Consider the following 18056-nt stretch of genomic DNA (forward strand, 5'->3'; position numbering starts at 1 on the left):
CTTTTCTGCAAAGGGGACAGGGCGACTGCACCGTATTGAGGGGAGGATGGATGGGGCCATGTATCGCGAGATCTTGGCCAACAACCTCCTTCCCTGAGTAAGAGCATTGAAGATCGGTTGTGGCTGGGTCTTCCAGCATAACAACGACCCAAAACACACAGCCAGGGCAACTAAGGAGTGGCTCCGTAAGAAGCATCTCAAGGTCCTGGAGTGGCCTAGCCAGTCTCCAGACCTGAACCCAATAGAAAATCTTTGGAGGGAGCTGAAAGTTCGTATTGCCCAGCGACAGCCCCGAAACCTGAAGGATCTAGGGAAGGTCTGTATGGAGGAGTGGGCTAAAATCCCTGCTGCAGTGTGTGCAAACCTGGTCAAGAACTACAGGAAACGTATGATCTCTGTAATTGCAAACAAAGGTTTCTGTACCAAATATTAAGTTCTGCTTTTCTGATGTATCAAATACTTATGTCATGCAATAAAATAAAAATTAATTACTTAAAAATCATACAATGTGATTTTCTGGATTTTTTTTTGTTGGAACCATTTTGGACAGTTGAAGTGTATCTATGATAACTAAAAAGGCCCAACCCTCTAGTGTATCAAATACTTGTTCTCCCCGTTCACCGAGAGTTACCATACTATGGCCTTTGCACGTAAATAAAAATTCATGATTTCATGTCAAAGCGGGCGGTGGTTCGTGTGCAAAATATATGGTTATTGTACGTGAGAGTACTGCCTGAATGTGGCAATGAAGGGAACTGCCCCTTTCGCTCAAAAGCTCTAAATTTAACAAGCATTCATGTGGTGGTCATGGCCGCAGCTACATGTCTTAAAATGCGTATTACATCTCCAGTCAATAACCAGTACAGAGTGTGTGTTTATCCTATGTTCCCATTTAATTAGCTTGTAAATAAATAATTAAACCAATTTGTGTAGTACTGAATATAAGTAAGGCTCTGGTTTTTGCAGATGCAAGGATTTTACAACTGTTTAGAATGGTGATCTGATATGAGGTTATGATTAATAAGTTTACTATAGGCGTGATAGGTAAAGACCTTTTAGAGTTTAATTCGGGAGATGGTAACTAAAGAACCGCTCTCGTGGTGCCCCAGATCCTAATGAGTTCATTGTTACATGAATAATTAAAACAAAATCGGGTAACAATTGAACATTGTTAGTTTGTTATTTATCTGTCTTCAGATTAATGTTAGTCAAGTCACGACAACAGCATGATGCTGACACCACCATGCGTCATGTTAGGGATGGTGCCAGGTTTCCTCCGGACGTGATGCTTTGCATTCAGGCCAAAGAGTTCAATCAGACCAGAGAATCTTGTTTCTCATGGTCTGAGAGTCTTTAGGTGCCTTTTGGCAAACTCCAAGCGGGCTTTCATATGCCTTTTACTGAGGAGTGGCTTCCGTAGGGCCACTAATGTAAAGGCCTGATTGGTGGAGTGCTGCAGAGATGGTTGACCTTCTGAAAAGTTCTCCCATGTATAGATTAATTCTAGAGCTCTGTCAGAGTGACCATCGAGTTCTTGGTCACCTCCCTGACCAAGGCACTTCTCCCCCGATTTCCACTGTTCTTGGGGACCTTCAATGCTAGACATTTTTTGGTAACCCATCCCCAGATCTGTGCCGCGACACAATCCTGTCTCGGAGCTAAGGACAATTCCTTCGACCTCATGGCTTGGTTTTTGCTCTGACATGCACTGTCAACTGTGGGACATGATATAGACAGGAGTGTGCCTTTCCAAATCATGTCAACCAATTTAAATTTACCACAGGTGGACCAATCAAGTTGTCGAAACATCTGAAGGATGATCAATGGAAACAGGATGCACATGAGCTCAATTTCAAGTCTCCTAGCAAAGGGTCTGAATACTTATGTAAATAAGTTAAAAAAAAAATATTTTTAATGAATGTGCAAACATTTCTAAGAACCTGTTTACGCTTTGTCATGATGGGGTATTGTGTGTAGATTGATGAGGGGGAAAAAATTATTTAACCCATTTTAGAATAAGGCTGTAAAAAAAGTCAAGGGGTCTGAATATTTTCAGAATGCACTGTTTATAGATTGGGTACCGTACCTGTAGAAGGACCACTTGAGCAGGAACTGTCGTGCGGCCCTGGGAAAGCTGGGGCTACCTTCGTGGGGCTTAAGGACCTGGTTGACCACGTTGTCGAGCCAGGCGGCCCACTGGTCCAGAGAGCTCTGCTGCTGCAGGGTCACCTTGAAGTCCTGCTCCAGCCGCTGGACCACGCTCTCGTCACACTGACACACCCACGACGCCTGCTCCTGTTTACCAACACACACAAGACACATCATACAAATAATATGTACAAACACATACGAATAGACATACAGTCAGAAGTCAGAACTATGAACAGGTGTTGATAGGTAGAAGTGTACCTGTACGTTGGCGAAGTCGACACGATTGAGGTCGCTGAGCATCTGGTTAATCTGAGAGGTGTTCTGCAGCACGGCGCGGGCCGCCTGGGCCAGGTGGTTCAGAGAGGTGTACCGACGCAGGGTCTGGGCAAATGCACTCACCACCGCTGCCTAGAAAATGCACAGGGGAGAGGTGATTGACTTCACCAGGGAATGTCTCTCAGTGTACTGTTACTACTGTATCTGGGAGTATCCAGGGACATTATCAGGATGTTGGAGCATTTTCTGTACCTTGGTGCGGACAATCTCATTGGGAAAGTCGCTCATAGCTGTGGTCAGCCAGCCCTCCAGACTCTTGGCAAAGTTGCGGATGGCCTGAGTGAGAGTGCCTGCAATACAAAACAGAACCTGGATAAATATAAATGACTGGGGAGGAGTATGTGTTTGATTTGGAGTAGTAATGATGAAGTGAGGTAATAGTGTTGAAGGTATTCAGGTGAACGTACTGGGGACAGGGCGCAGCACGTCAGGGATGAGGATCTCCACCAAGGCCTGGTACAAGATGTGGTCACAGCTCCTCATCCACAGCTTGACAGGCTCATACTTACACAGAGCAATCAGCTTCTGCCTGGGGATGACCCCCTCCATGTCCTCATCGCTACAGACACACATAGCATACAATCACTAACAGCACGGTTTTAAATCACAGAAAACATGCATATAATGCCTGCATGTTTTTCCTAATTCAAATAGAGCACTTTAGTGGTCTGACCTGTTGGGGATGGTGGTGGTTCCGTCACTAGATGGAGCTGTTGAAAACCAGAAGGTCTGCCACAGCTTCTCAATGTAGTGGAACTGGAGGTTCATCACCACGTCCAGAGTAGCCTAGGGGAGGAGAGGGAATGACAAACACCAAGCGGAGCCATGGCAACCAGACACAAAGTTTCTCTGCAGCAGCCTCCCAACTGAACCCTCAGTTTGAGTCAGAGGCCAAGCTTAACGCTGCCTTCCTTCCAACCCATTGATCCCATCCACAACGAGAACCAGATTTGAAAGTGACTACGAATTAAACTCTAATATGAATTTAATGTTGGTTTTTTAATAACACAGATTAGAGGGCAAGGACGATACCAGTATCATGGCAAGGAAACAAAACACGAGGCGGATTTAACTTCTTTAGGAAAACAGCCCTAATGTTGGAAACAACAATTAATGTTGTCATCCAGAGTCACATTTTTTAAAACAAACAATATTTTGCATACAGCAGGTTTTTAAAGAACCAAAAGTTGTCTGCTTCGGGTTTTCGTTTTTGCCATGGAAGAAATATGGCGATACGAGTATCCACCTGGCCCTAATGATTAGTGTGTGTACTATAAGAGCTCCCTGTGACATTGGCAGGCTCAACTCCCCACCCACACGTGACTTCCTCATTCCTGTTTGAACTCGAACTTAGAGCATGTGCTACACACTAATCAACACTCCACTGTGACAGATTTATTATACTTAAGATTTACTAACTCACTATACAAATTTACAGTAACTTCATGGGCTAAAAGGAGACAACTTCAGTGAGAATTTGTAAAAAAGTATTTTATATAACATTACACAAAGAGACCAAAAACAACGGCCACAGAAAGCCTACGGTAGGTTTTAATAGCACATAATATAGACAGCAGTGAGCGTCCTGTATGTTTTGTCTATCAGTGCTCTGTGGTACAGTGTCTCTCTTCACTATGATTCACACCATGCCCAGAGATTCTCCTTTGGCAGGACATGCTCCCGGTCTCCAGTTACAGCCCAGCACAGTATAGGCTTTCCTTCAATCACATGATATGTTTTTGCTTCCAAGAATCACCATGGCAACCGTGTTTACTGTTGCCCCAGCAACAGCTTAAACACTGAACTCCAAAACAAAAAGGAGAATTCCCCTGCCCCTACAAACAAGTGTTTCACCTCCCCAGTTTTACCACACAGGAAAAACAGCATGCTGGAGAAAGACAGAGACAGGAAAGAGAGAAAGCGAGAGAGAGGAGCAGGCTGGGACTGATATTTACTTCATAATGTGGTTCCAGGCTGAAGTTTTTATTACTAATTGTATCATTCAACTCAGATCCAACAGCAGGCTTCATTGGCATGGCTGATAGCAGGATATTTGTCTCTTATCCAAAATCAACTTTGACATTAATAAATGCAAGTACGGAAGCCAAAGCCAATGAAGATGGATGTGGAGGTAATTCATGCATTGCTTGCTTGAACAAATGTTCGAAAAAATCTACAGCTGTGTTTCCACTGAATGCAGGGTGAGGAATACGTTCTTCCTGAAACTACACCTTGATTTGTCCTTTGTACACTTGTTACCTTTATAAATTTCAATTACCATTAATAATCCACCTAGTATAAAGTTAACAGATCGTTGTTCGCTCACAAAGAGAAAAGCGCATAAACATTAAACGCACACACACACAGCGCTGTGAGAGTGACAGAAATGCGCCGGGCAGATAAAGGCAGGAGCCCATGTGCCCATCCACAGACAAGGCAACACAAAGGCCCAGGGGGAGGCGAGCACAAAGACACCAAGATGTCCACCCAGCGAGCTGAAAGGTTAATTGGCATGTCTTAAAGGCTTCGCTGAGATGAAAGGAGGCTGGAACAAAAGGAGCGTGGTGTGGCCGGACAGAGGGAGGCCACGGATAATATCATAAACCCACGGCTTCAGCGCTTTAATTAAGCTCTTCAGGGCCCTCTCCCTTTCTGTACATCTCCTTCTCTCTGTAGCTTGAAAAGTCCCCAAAATATTTACATTAAACATTTCACTCACTCATCACTATATCCCATCCAGGGAGGTGGTATTCTCACCAGCCACATTCAACAGTAACTAAGGAGGTTATAGCACCAGTTCTGAAATGTAACTTCCCTCATACATCAACTAGGACAGGACCAATGTTCACTCAAATTTTTTCCACTAATGAACAAATTACAGGTCTTGTGAGCAGAAACAATTTTTTTGCGAGCATTCTGTGTAACTTCCGGCGCGCATTAACTGTGAACACAGAGGCTGTACACACTAAGTTATAGTTTCAGAAAGTGGCTAATAGGCCTATATTATGCTCAAATAGCCTATCAACAAAACCAATAGAGCAAATGCCATAACATTTCCACATGGATTCAGAAAGTATTCATACCCCTTGACTTTTTCCACAATTTGCTGTGTTACAGCCTGAATTTAATGTAGTGTCACTGGACAACAGTAACACACACACATACCCCATCATGTCAAAGTGGAAATGGTTTTAGATTTTTTATTTTATTTTTTACAAATGAAGTAAAAACAAGATTTTTGAATGACTACCTTGTCTCTGTACACCACACATGCAATTATTTGTAACGTTCTGTAACTAGGTCACTCAGGAACATTCAATTACATCTTGGTAAGCAACTCCCGTATATATATATATATATATATATATATATATATATATATATATATATATATATATATATATTTGGTGTTATGTTTTAGGTTAATTCATTTGAAATGTTTTATTGCAACAATAATACCAATATTACACATCAATACAGGGACATTCCTGTGAATACAAGGATTTTTTCTTTAATAGAACACCAGGCGAAACTCCGTTGTCTACCAAATCACATACAAAATGAATCCCCTTGTCAAACCGAAGACCTTGAAAATGGATTTCCGATTCATTTGAATAACTCTTATTCCAAATCAATGTTTTGTGGGGGGAAAGAATTGTACTTGAATATCATTTTCCAGAAAAATACAATTTGCTGGTGAAACAGACAACTTTCACAGGTAATTTTGGAGGGTCAAAATCACATTTCATTAGGAATTCAAGTCCACCAAGTTTATTAAAAAAGATACCAGAGGGAGGATTAGACAGACAATATCAACCAATTAATTCTAAAAGCACCCACCAACGACTCAAAATCAATAGCCTCCACGATCATAGTCTTTCACTAATTGTGATTTACGAATATAATGAGTTTTATTTCCTCAAACAAATCTAAATAAAGTAAATTCTGTTATGTTACTAGAAAGAAAAAAAGGGACTGACTTGGGAAAATTATTCTAGATAAACCATGAGTCTTGGTGTCCTGTGTGAATTTATGTATGCTCCCTCTAATTCTCTTTTTTTCACTCTTCTCCCAGAAGACCAGAGCCCTAGGACCATGCCTCAGGGCTACCTGGCCTGATGACTCCTTGCTGTCCCCAGTCCACCTGGTCGTGCTGCTGCTCCAGTTTCAACTATTCTGTCTGTGGCTATGGAATCCTGACCTGTTCACTGGATGTGTGAACCTTGTGCCGGACCTGCTGTTTTCGATAATAATACCCTGCTGGTCATCTATGAACGTTTGAACATCTTGGCCATGTTCTGTTATTAATAAAAGGATTTGCTGGTTAAAATGCAATTTTGGTTGTGTTTGCACCTCTTTAAGCTATATGCTCTTCTCCTCCGCAAACACGGGAACGCGCTTTGGTCTCTCGTTCCGCAGACATCACATCCAGAAGAGGACTGGCCACCCCACAGAGCCTGGTTCCTCTAGGTTTCTTTCTAGGGAGTTTTTCCTAGCCACCGTGCTTCTACATCTGCATTGCTTGCTGTTTGGGGTTTTAGGCTGGGTCTCCATACAGCACTGTGACGTCGGCTGATTTAAAAAGTGCTTTATAAATACATTTGATTACAACCCATAATTGAGATATCACGTTGCAGCCACTGACTTAATGAAACTATGATGAAATGAATCATATTATCGATGTTTAAAGAGTATCTGAAATGTTTTTAGTGATAACAATTCCTAAATATTTAACAGGCAATGGTGACGGAGTCACAGCAATGAATTGGGGAATAGCCGCCCTATCCTTTAGAAAAAGGCTAGTATCATCTGCAAATTGACTGATATTTATACATCTTTAAAATATTGTTACCAAATGAAGATCCCTTTTAAATCCTCCGATTTGTTAAGAAATACAGCGTGTAGTGATGCTAGTCGGGTGGGGAGCGATCGGTTGAAGAGCATGCATTTAGTTTCACTAGCGTTTAAGAGCAGTTGGAGTCAATGGAAGGAGAGTTGTATGGCATTGAAGCGCGTCTGGAGGTTAGTTAACAGTGTCCAAAGAGGGGCCAGAAGTATACAGAATGGTGTCGTATGCGTAGAGGTGGATCAGAGAATCACCAGCAGCAAGAGCGACATCATTGATGTATACAGAGAAGAGAGTCGGCCCGAGAATTGAACTCTGTGGCACCCCCAGAGGCTGCCAGAGGTCCGGACAACAGGCCCTCCGATTTTACACACTGAACTCTATCAGAGAAGTAGTTGGTAAACCAGGCGAGGCAATCATTTGCGAAACCAAGGCTGTCGAGTCTGCCAATAAGAATGTGGTGATTGACAGAGACGAAAGCCTTGGCACGGTCCATGAATACAGCTGCACAGTAATGTCTCTTATCGATGTCGGTTATGATGTCATTTAGGACCTTGAGCGTGGCTGAGTTGCACCCATGACCAGCTCTGAAACCAGATTGCATAGCGGAGAAGGTACAGTGGGATTCGAAATGGTCGGTAAGCTGTTTGTTAACTTGGCTTTCGAAGACCATAGAAAGGCAGGGTAGGAAAGATATAGGTCTGTAGCAGTTTGGGTCTAGAGTGTCACCCCCTTTGAAGAGGGGGATGACCGCAGCAGCTTTCCAATATTTGGGAATCTCAGATGATACAAAAGAGAGGTTGAACAGGCCAGTAATAAGGGTTGCAACAATTTCGGCAGATAATTTTAGAAAGAGAGGGTCCAGATTGTCTAGCCCGGCTGATTTGTAGGCATCCAGATTTTGCAGCTCTTTCAGAACATCAGCTATCTGGATTTGGGTGAAGGAGAAATGGTGGGGGGCTTTGGCAGGTTGCTGTGGAGGGTGTCGGGCAGTTGACCGGGGTAGGGGTAGCCAGTTGGAAAGCATCGCTAGCCGTAGAGAAATGCTTATTGAAATTTTCAATTATAGTGGATTTATCGGTGATGACAGTGTTTCCTAGCCTCAGAGCAGTGGGCAAGCTGGGAGGAGGTGCTCTTATTCTCCATGGACTTTACAGTGTCCCAGAACTTTGTACTACAGGATGCACATTTCTGTTTGAAAAAGCTAGCCCTAGGAAAGCTAACTGCCTGTGTATATTTGTTCCCAACTTCCCTGAAAAGTTGCATATCACGGGGCCTATTCGATGCCAATGCAGAACGCCACAAGATGTTTTTGTGCTGGTCAAGGGCAGACAGGTCTGGAGTGAACCAAGGACTAAATCTATTCCTAGTTCTGCATTTTTTGAACGGGGCATGCTTATTTAAGATGGTGAGGAAGGCACTTTTAAAGAATAACCAGGCATCCTCTACTGTCGGGATGAGGTCAATATAATTCCAGGATACCCCGGCCAGGTCGATTAAAAAGGCCTGCTCGCAGAAGTGTTTTAGGGAGCGTTTGACAGTGTTGAGGGGTGGTCGTTTGGTCGCAGACCCATTACAGATGCAGGCAATGAGTCATTGATCGCTGAGATCTTGATTGAAAACAGCAGAGGTGTATTTGGAGGGCGAGTTTGTTTGTTAGGATGATATCTGAGGGTGCCCGTGTTTACAGATTTGGAGTTGTACCTAGTAGGTTCATTGATCATTTGTGTGAGATTGAGGGCATCAAGCTTAGATTGGCCGGGATGTTAAGCATGTCCCAGTTTAGGTCACCTAGTTGGACGAGATCAGAAGATAGATGGGGGGGCAATCAATTAACATATGGTGTTGAGGGAAGTGAACATATGGGTCCAGTGAGTGGTTGGGCTGACTGGGAACACGGCGATTCAGACAGTAGGCCGGTGCTAACAAGCTAGCAGGCCGGGGCAAGCAAGCTAGCAGTTAGCAGACCGGGGCAAGCAAGTTAGCAGAAGGGCCTTTGGGGGACGTCGCGATGGAGTTAAGTCTGTTTTTGCCTCTTTGTGCGGTGGCGTCGATAGACCAGTCGTGGATTTGTAGGGTTCCAAGTAGCTCTAGGTAGCTAGCAGGCCGCGGTTAGCAGAATGGGCCTTCAGCAGACATCGTGCCTGTGGGGCCTGTTGGAATCCTCGGGCAGATTATGTCAATATTCCAGTCGTAGAGGATCGGCAGGGTTCCGTGCCCCGTACCGGCAGTAGAAGGGGTCCGGATATTGTAGCCCAGGAGTGGGTTTCGGTGGTAGCCCAGGAGCCCTAGCGTCAGGCTAATTGGTGCTTGCTCCGGGATGGAAACGCTAGCCATGAGTAGTCACCCGGGATTGTGGTTAGCTAGTTGCGAAGATCCAGATGAAAATGTTCAGAGTTTGCAGTAGGAATCCGGGGATATGGAGAGAGAAAAAAATAGGTCCGTTATGCTCTGGTTTGAGTCACGTTGTACGAACCGGCGAGAGCTTTCCGAGCTAAAGGTTAGCTGATGACCGCTAGCAGTGGTTTGCTGACTGATAGGTGGTAGGTAGTTAGCTGGCTAGCTTCAGTTGAGGGATTCCAGATCCGAAGTAAATAGAAATACTTTAGGAAAAAACAGATCCACGCCACATTGGGTGAGGCAGGTTGCAGGAGAGTATTGAGAAGTTGAGGTTTAGGAAAATATTTGAAAAAGATATGCGAAGAAAAATATATAAATAGATATATACAAGGGACACGACAGGACAAAGACAGACGTCTGACTGCTACACCATCTTGGATTTCGCCCTTCTTTGAGAGGCATTGGAAAACCTCCCTGGTCTTTGTGGATGAATCTGTGTTTGAAATTCACTGCTCGACTGAGGGACCTTATAGATAATTGTATGTATGTGTGGGGTACAGAGATCAGCTAGTCATGTTAAACACTATTATTTCACACAGAGTGAGTCCATGTGACTTGTTTAGCACATTTTTACTCCTGAACTTATTTAGCCTTGCCATAACAAAGGGGTTGAATACTTATTGACCAAAGACATTTCAGGTTTTCATTTTTAATGACATTTGTAAAAACATAATTCCACTTCGGCATTATGGGGTATTGTGCGTAGGCCAGTGGCACAAAACCTCAATTGAATCCATTTTAAATTCAGGTAGAAACAACAAAATGTGGAAAAAGTCAACGGGTGTGAATACTTTCTGAAGGCACTGCATGTTCAAGTTATGTGCTCTTGTAGGAAGCAAAAACTCCCCCATTCCTGACCAAAATTTGCTATAACCGGGCTATTAACTCAAAGAATATCAACAAATGTGCACGCGCGGCTACACGCTGCTCTGTGATCTCAAATGTGCATTATAGGCTACTCTCCGACCAGGGATGATAGAAAAAAAACATGTGTACCAGTAAGAGAGAACAAAGCTGCTCCTCCACCTACAACAAAATCACCAACTCAGTCATGAAGTTAAATATATTTCAATGCAACAAACCAAACTTACGTTGATTCAATCCCAATTTCCACAGCAAATCGGGAAAGCTAGTGTACATTTTAGTGAAGACCAATCTATTGTGCGTCTGCATGGGCTGGCAATTTTTCTGCACTGGACTGCTCCAGGAGCTGCACAGCTTAGAAAGAACATTGGACAGGACACCTGTTGAGGGCTGCAGCCTCGCTCTCTGGCAGCGCCGGTTGCCCTAGACTAGACCACACCAGAGCAGTTCAGAGTTTGCAATGTGGTGTACGTACCTCACAGTGGTCCCTGTACAGGTTCTGCAACTTCTTCACGTCGTTCATGTTGATGCGTTCAGGGAGGGGCTGGGTGCCCAGGTCAGGGATGGGGAACGGGGGCAGGACATGGGACACATCTGCAGACACAATGACACAGTTAAATCCCAAAGTGGTGTCTAATAATCCTGTGAAGCGAGATCATCATTTTTTAAATTTTTAAATCTACATTATTCTTGCATCCAGTGATCAAACTGTGCTAGTCTTGCCCTAGGCTACCATGCAAGCTATCTAAAAGCCTGTCATCATCACCGTTATATCCTTTATTCACAAACTATGGCATTAATGTGAGCTCTGTTTTGGTACAGGAGACATGATGCGCTGCCTGAGTGTTACAGTGTGGCTAGCGCCGATCCTTACCAATGTACTGCTGGTGGTGCTGGCTCTGGGCTGCCACAGACTGCTCTGGGGTGCTGGCTGAATGCTGGGAGCCTCCTGACAGGCTGTCCCCCATGCCATCCACCTTCTGGAGGGGCTTGAACCTGCATAGAGGGGAGAAGGCAGCACAGCTATGTTGGGTGGGGCTGGGAAGAACTAATGGATGACTGCGAGAGGAGGCACAAGAGCAGTGGAGAGGAAAGGGTGGAGAATAAAGGCAGGTGTGAGAGGTTAAATAAACCATGTATCTGAAATTAGGGTGAGCGCACCATTTCACTCTGCTGCAGAGAGTCCACTAAAAGGGTTTTTGGGCAGAGGACATGAGGTCAATTCTTTAAAAAACACAAATGAACTTGAGCTGACAGTATAGATTAAAGAGAACTAGAGTAGAGGAGGATGTGAGAGGTAGGGCTCACCTTTGTTTCTGGTGCACAGGCTGCTGTCTCATGGCCATGTACTGAGAGTCCTCTTGCAGTCTGTTGAGTGGGGAGTCTGGCTTCAGTCTAATGCCATAGTAGTGGTATTTGGAGTTGCCTCTGGAACAAACAGGAACATTAGGGGTTAATAAACAAATATTGTATTCAGCTTTGTAAGTCTTATCAGAATAAATACTCACCATCACCACATCAATCAATCCAACATTAACACTAGAAGTCGACCGATTAATCGTAATGGCCGATTAATTAGGGCCGAATTACACCTTTATTTAACTAGGTAAGTCAGTTAACACATTCTTATTTTCAATGACAACCTAGGAACGGTGGGTTAGCTGCCTTGTTCAGGGGCAGAACGACAGATTTTTACCTTGTCAGCTCGGGGATTCAATCTTGCAACCTTACGGTTAACTAGTCCAATGCTCTAAACACCTGATTACATTGCACTCCACGAGGAGCCTGCCTGTTACACGAATTCAGTAAGAAGCCAAGGTAAGTTGCTAGCTAGCATTAAACTTCTCTTATAAAAAACAATCAATCATAATCACTAGTTAACTACACATGGTTGATGATATTACTAGTTTATCTAGCGTGTCCTGCTTTGCATATAATCGATGAAGTGCGTATTCGCGAAAAAGGACTGTCGTTGCTCCAATGTGTACATAACCATAAACATCAATGCCTTTCTTAAAATCAATACACAGAAGTAAATTATTTAAACCTGCATATTTAGCTAAAAGAAATCCAGGTTAGCAGGCAATATTAACTAGGTGAAATTGTGTCACTTCTCTTGCGTTCATTGCACGCAGAGTCAGTGTATATGCAACAGTTTGGGCTGCCTGGTTCATTGCCAACTAATTTGCCAGAATTTTACGTAATTATGACATAACATTGAAGGTTTTGCAATGTAACAGGAATATTTAGACTTATGGATGCCACCGTCAGATAAAATACAGAATGGTTCAATATTTCACTGAAAGAATAAACGTCTTAGTTTCCGGATTCGACCATATAAATGACTTAACACACAAAATACGAGCCTTATGTTATAACTAAGTCTATGATTTGATAGAGCAGTCTGACTGAGCGATGGTAGGCACCAGCAGGTTCGTAAGCATTCATTCAACCAGCAATTTTGTGCGTTTGACAGCAGCCCTTCAAGCCTTGCTCTGTTTATGACTTTAAGCCTATCAACTCCCGAGATTAGGCTGGTGTAACCGATGTGAAATGGCTAGCTAGTAAGCGGGGTGCGCGCTAATAGCGTTTCAAACGTAACTCGCTATGAGACTTGGAGTAGTTGTTCCCCTTGCTCTGCATGGGTAACGCTGCTTTGAGTGTGGCTGTTGTCGATGTGGTAGGGGCGAGGAGAGGGACGGAAGCTAGACTGTTACACTGGCAATACTGAAGTGCTTGGTGTGAAGTGCCTGGCTGGTGTGTTTACGGACATATTCAATCAATCCCTATCCCAGTCTGCTGTTCCCACATGCTTCAAGAGGGCCACCATTGTTCCTGTTCCCAAGAAAGCTAAGGTAACTGAGCTAAACGACTACCGCCCCGTAGCACTCACTTCCGTCATCATGAAGTGCTTTGAGAGACTAGTCAAGGACCATATCACCTCCACCCTACCTGACACCCTAGACCCACTCCAATTTGCTTACCGCCCAAATAGGTCCACAGACGATGCAATCTCAACCACACTGCACACTGCCCTAACCCATCTGGACAAGATGAATACCTATGTGAGAATGCTGTTCATCGACTACAGCTCGGCATTTAACACCATAGTGCCCTCCAAGCTCGTCATCAAGCTCGAGACCCTGGGTTTCGAACCCGCCCTGTGCAACTGGGTACTGGACTTCCTGACGGGCCGCCCCCAGGTGGTGAGGGTAGGCAACAACATTTCCACCCCGCTGATCCTCAACACTGGGGCCCCACAAGGGTGCGTTCTGAGCCCTCTCCTGTACTCCCTGTTCACCCACGACTGCGTGGCCACGCACACCTCCAACTCAATCATCAAGTTTGCGGACGACACAACAGTGGTAGGCTTGATTACCAACAACGACGAGACAGCCTACAGGGAGGAGGTGAGGGCCCTCGGAGTATGGTGTCAGGAAAATAACCTCACACTCAACGTCAACAAAACAAAGGAGATGATTGTGGACTTCAGGAAACAGCAGAGGGAACACCCCCCTATCCACATCGATGGAACAGTAGTGGAGAGGGTAGTAAGTTTTAAGTTCCTCGGCGTACACATCACAGACAAACTGAATTGGTCCACCCACACAGACAGCATCGTGAAGAAGGCGCAGCAGCGCCTCTTCAACCTCAGGAGGCTGAAGAAATTCGGCTTGTCACCAAAAGCACTCACAAACTTCTACAGATGCACAATCGAGAGCATCCTGTCGGGCTGCATCACCGCCTGGTACGGGAACTGCTCCGCCCACAACCGTAAGGCTCTCCAGAGGGTAGTGAGGTCTGCTCAACGCATCACGGGGGCAAACTATCTGCCCTCCAGGACACCTACACCACCCGATGTCACAGGAAGGCCATAAAGATCATCAAGGACAACAACCACCCGAGCCACTGCCTGTTCACCCCGCTATCATCCAGAAGGCGAGGTCAGTACAGTTGCATCAAAGCTGGGACCGAGAGACTGAAAAACAGCTTCTATCTCAAGGCCATCAGACTGTTAAACAGCCACCACTAACATTGAGTGGCTGCTGCCAACACACTGACTCAACTCCAGCCACTTTAATAATGGGAATTGATGGGAAATTATGTAAAATATATCACTAGCCACTTTAAACAATGCTACCTAATATAATGTTTACATACCCTACATTATTCATCTCATATGTATAAGTATATACACTGTACTCTATATTATCTACTGCATCTTTATGTAATACATGTATCACTAGCCACTTTAACTATGCCACTTTGTTTACATACTCATCTCATATGTATATACTGCACTCAATACCATCTACTGTATCTTGCCTATGCCGCTCTGTACCATCACTCATTCATATATCTTGATGTACATATTCTTTATCCCCTTACACTTGTGTCTATAAGGTAGTAGTTTTGGAATTGTTAGCTAGATTACTTGTTGGTTATTACTGCATTGTCGGAACTAGAAGCACAAGCATTTCGCTACACTCGCATTAACATCTGCTAACCATGTGTATGTGACAAATAAAATTTGATTTGATTATAAGAACATCCAATAGTCAAAGAATTACAAATCGTAGAGAGAAATAGTCCTATAATTCCTATAATAACTACAACCTAAAACTTCTTACCTGGGAATATTGAAGACTCATGTTAAAAGGAACCACCAGCTTTCATATGTTCTGAGCAAGGAATTTTAAACATTAGCTTTAAATGGCACATATTGCACTTTTACTTTCTTCTCCAACACTGTTTTTGCATTATTTAAACCAAATTGAACGTTTCATTTTTTATTTGAGGGTAAATTGATTTTATTTATGTATTGTATTAAGTTAACATAAGTGTTCATTCAGTATTGATTCAGTATTGTTGTAATTGTCATTATTACAAATATATTTTTTTATGTATTTATTTGTAATATTTTTTGTATTATTATTAACACTACCCTGCTCTTCCTCACCCTTATCATCATGGTCTTACCTTGTGCCGAGGCGGCGGGTCCTGAGGCCCATGAAGACGGAGCGGATGAGTTTCCCAAAGGAGGCAGCGTTCACCGGGTCCAGTTTCTGCTCCTGACAGTGGCGCAGGTAGTGGTTGTAGAGGGAGCTCCGGGGCAGGCTCACCCCCTCTGCTGTCTCATAGTTATCCAGCAGCCACTGCAGCTAAAACACACACAGCACAGAAACAGTCAGTCAGTCACACCTACTGGACCCTGTCTGCTGCACTCTGATCCTTACTGTACAACAAGGTTGTACAAGGCTAGAAGAGATTTACCACCCAAAACCACTCCTTCCTCCCCCCAGGTACACACACACACTGGTGCATGCACACACAGGCACACGCCAACCACCTGAGAATTTAGAGAATGTGTTAAAACTGTCAAAGGGAGTGAATTGGTATATTTGAGGTATAGCAGGTACACACACGTACACAATAGCACGCACACAGGTACACAAGTGTAACAGTATAACTTTAGACCGTCCCCTCGCCCATACCCGGGCGCGAACCAGGGACCCTCTGCACACAACAACTGACACCCACGAAGCATCGTTACCCATCGCTCCACAAATGCCGCAGCCCTTGCAGAGCAAGGGTAACAACTACTTCAAGGTCTGAGCAAGTGACGTCACCGATTGAAACGCTATTTAGCGCGCACCACCGCTAACTAAGCTAGCCGTTTCACATCTGTTACAATAGCACACACGCACACACACACACACAGGTACACACACACAGGTACACGATAGCACACAGGTACACACACAGGTACACGATAGCACACACACAAACCACCCGTTTAGTGAGTTTAAACGAGAGAGAATTTTTATTGTGTGTTAAAACTGTCAGAGGGGGTGAATTAGTATACGTGATAATTGCTCATTCATATTATACCTGTCCACTAGAGAAATATAGAACTCTGTGGTCCCCTATTCCCCAACAGGGTGGACAGAATTATTTACCTGTCTGTGTGGATGGTGGAGACTAGGCTAGGCAAAAATAAGATGATTGGCAGTTGAAATATAAACACATGGATATTTATCTCAATTTACAGGGTGGCCAGACAGTGTGACAGACAGTGTGGAGTTGATGACATTCTAGAGGTGACCGAGGGTTAAGAGCCAGAATGGAGAATAACATCTAATGAAATAGCTGGTTTGAATGGCAGCTCTGGTGGCACAATAAAGTAGAGAGTCAAGTAGTACTGCTTCTATTTCCATATCACATTGTAATTATGGAGATGTGACCAACACACCGGCTCACATTATATAACATGTAATTGTTGACAAATAGTGATTCGCATGTGAATGTGTGCTTCCCAGACAGTAGAAAAGGGGGGCATGGTGTTATGTGGCTATAACAATCACGTAGCTGTCACCATGTGGAGGATGGGGAATCTGAAAACGCAACAGGTTAAATACACGCGTCGCTTCTGTCAAGACAAGGACAAGGCAAGCTCAGCCAGCAGAAAGACCCCCAATCAATAACTTGTTGAGAAACAAGTGGCAGCAGATGCAAGGAAAGTATCTGGTCAGACAACGCAGTGTTTTGGGTCACAGCACACTAAGGCTAGCAGTAGTCTGTCAGTATGTTCCCTTCAGCAGAAAGAAGAGATCACAGTGAAGTGGTAAGGTAGAGCCAGGGAGACAAAGGCAGGCCTTTCTAGTCCTTTTCAAAGAAAGTTCCTGATTGACTTACATGGCTGTTGAGCAGGCTGCTTTTGTGAGTTGCAATCCCTTCCGACTTTTGGAGGTTTTCAATCGCCATTTCAAGCTAAAGAAAAAAATGAGCATGCAAAAAATGAAACAGGATGTAGAAAAAAGGAGGAAAATGAAAGGGGGAAAACAAAAACACAAAACAGAAAGGAAATAAGAAGGTTAGCAGCAGCCAGATCTCTGCATTTCCATTACCCTCAGTCAATGTTGCAGCCAAATTCATTATTGGCTGAAAAAGCATGCAAATGAGAGGGACTCAAGGGGTTAAGCTGCTGACTGAAGGCCCTCCTTGTCTGACACTAATGTATGCAAATAGTCTCTGCAAACAGGGTCACAGGTCATTCCATGCGCAATGACAATGAGTCGACAAATTCCACCTAACACCCAATGAAAATCACCACACAATGCAAAACTTGAGAAGTTATATGTAACAGTCACTGTTGCAATCCATTGAGAACACAAATACAGTCCTAATAGAAAAACCTCCAACAGGAGCAATGTATTTCCATATCATCCCATCTTTTCTTTCCATTTGTTATCCCAAAGGAACCATTTCAATCAATTGACCAGATCATTTAGACTTTTTTCCGGCGGTATCATGGACTAGAGAAGAAAGGAGTTAAACTAGCAGGCATAGCGAATGACAAAACTTGAGAAGGAAAAAAAAGCAGGCATCCTTCCAAAGTCTAAGGGCTGTTGGCCAAATGGTAATGAGGCCCAGGGGTTGCTTTGTTTTGCAGGGCGCT

General features: G+C 44.0%; 1 protein-coding gene across 3 annotated transcripts in view; it reads right to left on the minus strand.

Annotated features, from left to right (window-relative positions):
* The window catches only part of LOC139409241 (DNA-binding protein RFX2-like), a 73403-nt gene that overhangs the window by 4754 nt on the left and 50593 nt on the right, over nucleotides 1–18056 (minus strand). The window contains exons 6-15 of one of the 3 annotated variants that reach the window (XM_071154118.1): nucleotides 17294–17368; nucleotides 15578–15759; nucleotides 11906–12025; nucleotides 11472–11593; nucleotides 11073–11191; nucleotides 3161–3273; nucleotides 2895–3046; nucleotides 2680–2777; nucleotides 2410–2559; nucleotides 2087–2295 (exon numbers count right to left, since the gene is read on the minus strand). In XM_071154118.1, coding sequence (XP_071010219.1) covers nucleotides 2087–2295; nucleotides 2410–2559; nucleotides 2680–2777; nucleotides 2895–3046; nucleotides 3161–3273; nucleotides 11073–11191; nucleotides 11472–11593; nucleotides 11906–12025; nucleotides 15578–15759; nucleotides 17294–17368 — 1340 coding nt within the window. Of the gene's footprint in view, nucleotides 1–2086; nucleotides 2296–2409; nucleotides 2560–2679; nucleotides 2778–2894; nucleotides 3047–3160; nucleotides 3274–11072; nucleotides 11192–11471; nucleotides 11657–11905; nucleotides 12026–15577; nucleotides 15760–17293; nucleotides 17369–18056 lie in introns of all 3 variants that reach the window. The other 2 variants (XM_071154117.1, XM_071154120.1) reach the window with 2 other exon arrangements.

This window comes from Oncorhynchus clarkii, chromosome 5 (genome assembly GCF_045791955.1).
Source record: "Oncorhynchus clarkii lewisi isolate Uvic-CL-2024 chromosome 5, UVic_Ocla_1.0, whole genome shotgun sequence".
Classification (NCBI taxonomy): Eukaryota; Metazoa; Chordata; class Actinopteri; order Salmoniformes; family Salmonidae; genus Oncorhynchus; species Oncorhynchus clarkii.